The 10,036-nt window shown below is 31.5% G+C and overlaps 1 protein-coding gene across 1 annotated transcript; it reads right to left on the reverse strand.

Annotated features, from left to right (window-relative positions):
• Positions 1–5,217: 5,217 nt before the first annotated feature.
• mespbb (mesoderm posterior bb) lies at positions 5,218–6,536 on the reverse strand. The gene is made up of 2 exons (XM_019095319.2): positions 5,430–6,536; positions 5,218–5,275 (listed from the first exon to the last, which is right to left on the reverse strand). Exons 1-2 carry the CDS (start codon positions 6,159–6,161, stop codon positions 5,225–5,227), a joined length of 783 nt encoding a protein of 260 aa, XP_018950864.1. The 5' UTR covers positions 6,162–6,536; the 3' UTR covers positions 5,218–5,224.
• Between the last annotated feature and the right edge of the window lie 3,500 nt (positions 6,537–10,036).

The raw sequence follows: 10,036 nt of genomic DNA on the forward strand, positions 1-10,036 counted from the left end.
TGGAGGATGTCTTTTTCAGGCACTGAAGTACCCAGCATCAATGGTGGTGGATGTTTGCTTGTATTCAAACTGGCATTTGGCTCCCTGGAACATATAAGGAGAAAAGTTAAACTCCATGGTTGTGATCTTTTCAAAGCAGAGGAGATGTTTCCTTCTTGTTCTCTGGTACCTGAGTGAATGCTAAAGAGCTGGAGGCAGCAGCCCAATATATCCTGGATGTAGAGGTGTGATGTTGCACCTCCAGAAGGTGCTTTAGAATTTCAAAGCGGCAGAGAGACATCACACCAGGGGCAGGGGGTCTCTGGGAAAACTCACATCACTTCAAGCACAGGTGGGAGGTGGTGACTGCGGCGGTAAAATAACATTCACTGCTACAGGACAAGTTTAAGATGGATGTCTGGAGATTTTATTTATGGGAGTAATTTTGATGTGAATTTTTGAGCACTGTGTACTTCTGTATTGAGTTCAGTACTTTATACCCCATAATTAAAAAAATCAGTCAATTTTCATTCCAGTCAAACCAGTCAAATGTGGCATTTTTGTTATTGTTTAGTTTTAATCAACAGTGCAAAGGCAGTCAATCAAAACTGTTCACTGTTCACCTTCAGGTCAAAGTCAGGTCTTGATGCATTTTATTGCTTTTTTGCATTTTAAGAAATAAAACTAGAAAACTATACTTTCTGGTTAGAAATGTATTTATTGATTGATTTTCTTATTTAGAAATGTATTTATTTATCCATTTATTATGGACCCTTTTCACAAGACTGTGATGCCACGTTTAACGGTAACAGTTTTTTATATTTTGATTTTTTTTTTTTAAATGTGTGTATATTTATAACACTATACTTTGTATTATATCACCTTTGCATCAAATTACAACAAAACTATTAAATGCTAATGTGAGGGTAATCTAATGCAGCATCTATGGGATGGACAGTAAATTTGACATTGTTCTCTCCTCTGACTGCCGTTATCAGTCTCTCTTAATTTTTTCCTTTTTTGAAAGTCATGAAAACACCATCATGGAGTTTTTGTTTTGCTATTGGAGCAAATGGGAATGCAATATATATATATATATATACATATATATATATATATATATATATATATATATATATATTATATATATATATATATATATATACATAATATATATATATATGGATATATATATATATTATATATAGATATATATTGGATACATACATATACATATATATATATATATATATATATATATATGATACATACATATATATATATATATGTATGTATATATATATATATGAATAACTCACTATATATATATATATATATATATGTATACATATATATATATGTGTGTGTGTGTGTGTGTGTGTGCGTGTGTGTGTGGTACGCTCCCATTCACTGCTCTTAAAGTTAACCCATGATGATTTCTGCTGCTGAGAAAGCCATAAATGTGAAAAAGGTCCATTTGACTTCTGCTGCTGAGAAAGCCATAATCATTCTTTATGACATTATATTATATATTACATATATCTATATTTATTACAATTATTAATTAATTAATTAGAAATGATTTCAATTATACATTCATTCTTTTTATGTGTATAGGATTATTTATTTATGCATTCATTCTTTATTCATAGGATTGTGTTTCTGAAGTGTGAGGTTGAAGAAAAGTTGTTTTGAAACAATGAAGGCTGTGAATATTGGACAGTATTTTTTTTATATATATTTATTAAAAGTGCATTTATACATTCATGTTTTTATTTATTTAAAATGGTATGAAATTTAAATGTCTTCTTTTCTGCTTTTTATAAAATGCTTGCTCTCTCAGAGTAACACCTCTTTCTGTGAAGTGTGCAGTCTGTGATGTGTCAGTTGTTCACAGGTTTTTGTTTAGACAACTGACTTTTACCTTTTATGGCCTCATGGGAACTCAGGAAGGACAGTTATTTTTAAGAGGGCAGTTTTTAAACGTTTGAAATTGAAGTCACAGTTTTGCTCAGTTTTACTTTAACAATTTTAAAATGTAAAATATATTACATAAAATTATATATACACTGTGTGTGTGTGTGTGTGTGTGTGTGTGTCTGTGTGTGTGTCTGTGTGTATATATATATATATACACACACACACATACATACATACATAAATATATATATAGATAGATAGATAGATAGATAGATAGATAGATAGATAGATAGATCTAATGCATGTGATTTTAGATTTAAAGTGAGATCAGATTTTGATGGTTGTGTATCCAGTTGTTGTTTTCTTCTCTGAGGTGTAAGGTGAGCTCTTCCTCAGGCCTGGGCTTGTGGATTACGGCTTCAGTGTGAGTAGCTCTGAGGAAATGGTTCCCAGACCACAACGTGTCACTTTTTGCTCCTTCTTGCCCGGTGCTGACCTGAAATAATTTGATTTAGACTGTTCCCAGACAACACACTCATTTCAGACGAGATCAGAAGAAATGACTTCTGTGAATTTACTGATGAAATAAAGAATAAGTACATTTCAAATTCTGTCTATAATGTCAAAAGTCATCAAATGGGATTCCAAATATATCACGGCCTAGGTTAAAGCATACAGCAAACTTGCACAATTAAAAACCAAACAACATAAAAAAAACACAAAATGCGTGCTTAACTCATTCAAAATGTCACTGGTCACTGTTGATTCACTGAAATGTTGATTTAAAGTCTCAGACCTCGCTGCAAATGAGTCCCCTTCTTCCTTTTCAAAGAGTTCTTAGTTTTTCCTAAAGCATCAAAGGTCGATTAGCACATCAATGTCAAGTGTTTTTCTTATCCTGCTCGGTTAAATGTTGATTTGAGGTAAACAACTAAATTGTCTAAATCCTTTCCTCCCAGTGCTCTGTAAACTGTGTATTGAGCTCCACATTATCATATCAGTCACAGGGTCAAGGGTATCTAAAGCAGAGCCTAGTTCTAATTATCTGAGTATCTAACACCCCGGCACTGTCCTGAAACGCATGAAGCACGCCGACCCCTCTCGCATTAGAGGATTAATGAAGATAAGCATGCATGAAGTTCAGGCTTTTGAAGGGATCATCCAGCCCAGACTTTGAGGTGCGAGATCCTCTTCTTTGTTGACCTGGAGTTCATTAAGAAAGAGCTTCTATTTGCACAGGCCTGATTAGTACTGATTAGTACTTAGCACAGCTTGAATGGGTTGGGGAATATCGAGTTATGTCTTTTTGAGTTTATAATATTGAATTTAGCTACAGGGAAAATGTAATCTGATTTTTTTTTTTTTTTTTTACATTTCTAAAACAAAAATAGATAATCTAAATATATTAATAAACTGAAAATAGATAAGAATAATAGTATATTCTTCTTATTGTATTTATTCAATATTTTTTTTTTTTTGTCTAATTATTTAGTCTGTCAGAATTTGAACATTTATCTCTGATGTTATCTGAGTGTATTTAGAATAGTTTCTGACTGATTTGAGTTTTTCAATGGTCAAAATCAGGGCACTATATTAATGCTGTTTACATGTAATTATGTAAATGAGACATGAAACATTTTGAAATTGAACAGATATTTATTTTGCATTTTTTTTGTAAATTATTTGTCAAAAAAATCTAAATAAATGAAAACAAGGTAACAACAACCACTTTTGTTGATCAGAATATTCAAATATTAAAAAATATTGGTATTGCTATTAGTAAAAAAAAAAATCCAAATAATGATAATAATGTGTTTTTGCTTTAGTATAATGACAAATAAAATTCATAATTATATATATATATATATATATATAATATATATTATATATATATATATATATGTATAATATATATATGTATATATATATATAGTATATATATATGTATAATATCTATATATATATAGATGTATATATATATATATATATATATAGATATATATATAATATATATATATATATATATATATATATATATATATTATGAACATGTCTTTATAATAACACACTATGTCAGAATTAATAATAGGCTATATGTTTTTCTCAAAGTGTAAAAAATCGTTTTACATAAAAATATTTAGCTGCCTTTATATCTTAGGAAGTGCAACCCTCAAAAAAGGCATCATAATATTGTAACCCCATTTTATATTCTGAATGTGAATACTGTCTGCAAAAGCCCATTAGCAGGATTCTGAGTGTAATTTACATGTAAATGACTGAGAGGCTCAAAGCCTCCACTAACGCTGTAACTGCCTGTCTTTGCAATTTCTGCACATTCCAGCTGATTTTTGCATCTTTTTTTTCTGTCAGGGGTAATACAATCGGTCAACATTATAGGAAGAATTGCATTATATTATAAAAACAACAACAACAACAAAAACAATCTGAATCTAGAAAAAAATGCTATGAAAGCCATCGTCTTTTGAACAGGTGTAACTCACATTGCTGTATCAAATATAAAGCATGCAACAGAAGCTAAATGGAGAACTATAAGAGAATATTTGCTTAGGTTTAGGACAAAAGTGAAAGTGTGTGTCAAGAGTGACATGAAGTGGAGTCGTCAAGGGGCCAAATCATTAAAGCGCAGCTGCATGTGGCTGTAAAATTGCGCCCTCTTATGGAAACAATAGACATTGCCTTACAATAAAGCAAACCGGATTCATATCGCCTCCATCCATTTAATACAGTAAATAAAAATGAGAAAATGTATAAATATATTTATTTCATTTGAGTAAATATTTATTATCACTATATTTTATTTATTTATTTTTACATTTTATATGGTTTTAGTTTTAATTTCAGTTTCCGTTATCTATAATAACCCTGGATTGAGAATATATTGATAATGAATAGTCATGAATAACTGTTGATTTGTTGACAAAAGTAGATTTTTAAATAGTGAAGACCTTTTTTATTGTTATTTAATGATAAATAAAATCGTGAAGCTCAAAGTCAATACACAAAATCAAAACTTTGACATTTAGATGTTTTTAATATAAATATCAATAAATTAGTATAATTTTTGTACATAAAAGATAACATACAAAATATATAATATTAAAATAGAAATCTTAAATAAGATAAAACAATATTTTTAAAATACATTAAATACTATACAATAGAGTCCACAAAAAATTATATATATAATATATATATATATATATATATATATATATATATATATATATATATATATATATTATCTATAACGTTATTATATATATATATGAAACGTTTTAAATATTTGAAAAGTTGGATGAAAGTTTCATCCCCAGAATTCCGGTGCAATCGGACAGTGGACAGCTTTGTTGCAGCCCTAAAAAGAGAGGTGGAAAAAAATTAAGTATTTTATTCAGCATTTATTCAGTCTTTGAAAATTAAATTAATAATAAAAAGCTAACACAACATGCATTATTTACATATTCAGAATTTTTCATTTCAAATATAAAAGTGCCAAGCAAAGTACACACCTGGTATGCTGTGGCTGTGTCTGCATACAAAGGGCCTTCCAGAAGAGATTCAGAGCTGGAGTTGAAGGAATCATCATAAGCAGGTGTTTCCATGCTCATGCAGACCTGATGACTGTCCATATCTGTCTTCCTCAACACATGTTCTGAAGGTCTGAAGGAGCTTTGAGACAGTTCTTCATGTGATGTGCTGAGTCCCCAGTACTCTGGTGTTGAATAGCCCTGATTTTGAGACAATTCTTGGTATCTAGAAGCGCTCAGGTCCCTCATCTGGCAGAGAGACTCTTCACTAAGGCCTAGTTGAGCAGACAGATAGGAGATGTAGCGGATGGTGAGGCGAAGCGTCTCAATCTTCGTCAAGGTTTGGCCGACAGGAGCCACGGAAGGAGGTAAATAAGTCCTGAGGTGGTGGAGAGCTTTGGTCAAGTCCCTCATTCTGAGCTTCTCCTTCTCGCTGGCGCTCTGTCTTTGCTTGCTTGGGTTCTTGCAGCGCGTTCTTCTAGTTCCAACACGGGAACGTGAGCCATCCTGATCTAAGGAACCAGACGTGGGCGCCTTTGCATCTCCGGGAGGTGGAGAAGAGTTGTTTTGAAGCTGGGCTGAAGGAGAGAAGTCCATGTAGGAAGTAGGAGAAACTGCTTCAGGAGATGAAATGTTGTAGATTTCAGAGTCTGAGCTCGGGCAGCTCCAGGAGTTTTGTGTGAAGTAGCTGAAGAAAGCAGAAGACACATCCATTCTGTGTGCTTTGAGAGTCAGTGATGCCGGAGGGTTTGCTGGAGGGAGGCTTTATAGCAGCCTCAGGCCTCAGAGGTGTGAAGTGACACCTCTGCAGGCCTCTGTCCCAGACCAGACTACAGGGAGAGAGGGAGAGAGGGAGAAGTCCAGTCCCGATGTGGGAACCTACAGATATGAGTCATCAGGTAATGTGCGATTTTTCACTCCTACCCAGCATGAACTTTTTTCCCACCTTCGCTACTGTTTTTAACATCAAGCTCTCCAGTGCTGTTTGGATTATTTTCAGCCCATAAATAGAAACACAATAAACTGATTCATTATAATCCATATCTAAAATTGATAATTGAAAAAGAGCAGATTTATTGCATAATAATAAAAATGTCATATAATGCTGTATACATAATTATTAATAGTATAATATATAAATTCACAGATGCTGCATAATAATTACAATTTCTCATAAAGTAACAAAAAATAAAATAAATAACAAATAAAAAAGAAAAAGAAAAAATAAAGTAGTCAACAAACATGATGGCATATAATACTAATAATATATGTAATACATAATAATATAAATTATTAATGTTATATAAAATTAGAATGATATAACTAATTTATTGTTAATAATATATCATTAATACATTATTAATAGTTAATAATATATCAAAAATACATTAACACAAATTTCCCCAAAATTATAAAAATGATTTAAATTATATTTATATTATTATATGAAATTGTATTATAATGTGTGTGTGTGTTTATAGTTTATATTTATATATATATATATATATATATATATATATATATATATATATATATATATATATATATATATATATATATTAGATAAAAAATATAAATGTTTGTAAACATTTTCATTAATTAAATTTTCCAATTAAGACAATAAATTACTTGAATTATATATTATATTGTTTTTTATATTAGATCACCTAAAAATAAATGTTTTTTTTTACATTATATAATATTTATATAATTAATTGTTTGCGTTGTTTTACATCAACCATAACATTAACATCAACCAATTTCATTGCCCTACAGTCAACTTTGCTAATATATTAATATAATTTATATTTTAAAAAATAACAACAAATTTTAAAATATAGAATAACTCATAAAATAAAATGTAATATTAAAATGAAAAAAAAAAACAAAACAAAACAAAACAAAACAAAACAAAACAAAAAAAAACAAATAAAATGAAATAAAATAAAATAATGTTTATAATTATATGTCAAACATGGCATAAATTATTCAAAGAAAGTACACAAATGCAAAGTTTGATAGATACTGATAAACCCATAAAGGCTAAATCTATACCCTGTTTCTAAGAAACCAAGCTGCAGATGATGAAATGCGGTCAATAGGTCACAGTTGTATAAGGACAGAGACTCAAGCCATTCTCTCACAGCCAAGGTGTTAAACGACACCTCTAATGGGTCACATTAAAGGCCAGTCCTCTGCTCTGTTGTCTGTGTGAACCTTTAATGGAATTTCACACCACACTTGTAACTGAGCTAATAAGGCTGGCTAAATAATATTAAGAGCCATCACACCAATATACTGTCAATAAAAAGACATTTAAGAATGAAGCCTGTTCATATGTAGACTGTTAAATGTTTTTTAGCCTTACATTTTGATTTAAACTTTGATCAGCATTAGTATAGCACTGATCAGCATAGTGTGCTCTAACATGTGCTGCTAACACATCAAATTGCTAATCATTAAAAATCATTAAAATGATTTAAAAACCCCTTAAAAAGCGTTTCACTGTATTTAGCCTGTTTGAAGGTGTGTGGGTGAGTGTGGGAGTTTTGAAATGCCACTGTTTAGACTGGCACCTTAACGTGGCATCTTGAGAACTACAAGGTGCTAAACCTGCGTGACACAGTTCACGAGAGTCTCCGTGACCTCACCGAGCTCAAGTCAAGAGTTCAGCTTAACAGTCATCTTTCAAAACATTTTGATTCCAAATATATATAGTTTGACGTTTGTGTTGTAGTATGTTTTTGAAACATATTAGCAGCTATGATTTGTCCTTTCAAGACCCTTTGTGTGACCTTTGTGATGTGAACTTCCCGAACCCTGATCTCACCCTCTGGGAGCCGAGAGGTGCCAGGTCTGTGGTGGTCTTTGGCACCTCAGAGGCATGGTGGGTGAGACTGTTAGCATCTACTAGTTCACACTCTTAAAAGACCACAGTGTTCACAATCTCAAAAAGAAAAAAAAATACTTAAATCCTAACATTTAAAGCAACAAACTGTCCTCCTGACATTCTCATGGGAATGACAATGTTCTCTCCTTTTTTCCCTCCTCTCGTGGTGTGCAGCATTTTGCACCCTGAGTGTGAATCAAAACAAAATATCTTGAGACAGAGGTGCTGCAAATCAGGAGAAACATGACATTGCATTGTGAGAACGACATGAGTATGTGGTGCCCAAAGTGAAAAAAATCTAATTTAGTGCACTAAATATACTGTAAGTATGAATCTCCAGGAGTCTAGTGTTTGATATTCACTAATTTCTGAACCAGAATTTGCATGTAACATGATCTTTGCACTCATTTTTTTTGCAGATTTTCCCACCCACTACTGCAGTTTCAGAGACAGTAAGTGTTGAATAGCTTCTCTACAAACTAAAACCTCTCAACCAAGTGAAAAAAGGGACTCTGCTCCAGCTCTGTTTCCCAGGTCTTGTTGTTACATCTTTCACACAGTTGCTCAAACCCCAAGACAGAATGAGCTGGCAGGCAGAAGAAAGTATTTAGCCAAAAAGGAAAAAAAAAAGGCCCAACACAAACTGTGCGAATCACATAAATGTTTATTTTTTGTAATTCATAATGTATGGTCAAAAAAAAAACCCTTCAGAACAAAAAACAAAAAATTATTTATTTCTGTAACAGCCAGAAAATATTTCCAAATAAATATGCTATAAAAATGAAGAAGCAAGTGTTCACATCAGTTTATTATTAATTATGCATAATGAGAAGGAGGTTTTCATTTGATCTTCAACATATGGATATGTCCAATTCTTCAGGTATGGAATCCTGTTTCTGCCACGGAATAGAATAGAATAATTTATTAATGTATGGAATATTGTTGTGACTTTTTAATCTCACAATTCAAACTTTCTTTCTGGCAATTCTGAAGAAAAAAATCTGAATTTTGAGACATAAATAAAATTCTAAGATATGAACTTGTCACAGAAAAAAAAAAGCCAATTGGGACTTTTATCTTAAAATGAAATTTTTTTCCTCACAGTTGCAGATTTGTATCTCATAATCCCGACTTTTCTTCTCAGAATCTTGCGATTCCATTTTTATATCCTGCAAGATAAAAGTCAGAATTGTGAGATAAAAGTCACATTTACCTTTTTTTTTTTTTTTTTTTTTACTATTTATTTGTTTTTATTCCATGGCAGAAACTGGCTTCCATATTCAGGTGTATAGATTTCATTTTGGTGCATGTATTGTTTATACTGTATTTTTTAAACCAAAACAGTAATATAGTGAGCATGCACAGCTTTGTTCATTAGTTACAAAGGTGACAGCTTCATTAACTTTAAAGGTATAGTTCAGCATAAAACAAAAATAATGTCATTATTTACTCACCCTCATGTCATTCCAAATCTGTATGGTTACACAAAATAACGTTTTCTGGACCTAGAATGTAAGTCAACATGGTCCAAAAACAATATTTATAGACATTCTTCAAAATATCATATTTTGTATAAGGAAGGTCATGTAAGTTTGGAACAACATGAGGGTGAGTAAATCATAACAGAAATTTCATTTTTTGTGTGTACCGTTCCTTTAAGAGCCCTATAATCAGCTCATGAAAACTAAAATGACACAAG

Source organism: Cyprinus carpio, chromosome B25 (assembly GCF_018340385.1).
Source record: "Cyprinus carpio isolate SPL01 chromosome B25, ASM1834038v1, whole genome shotgun sequence".
Classification (NCBI taxonomy): domain Eukaryota; kingdom Metazoa; phylum Chordata; class Actinopteri; order Cypriniformes; family Cyprinidae; genus Cyprinus; species Cyprinus carpio.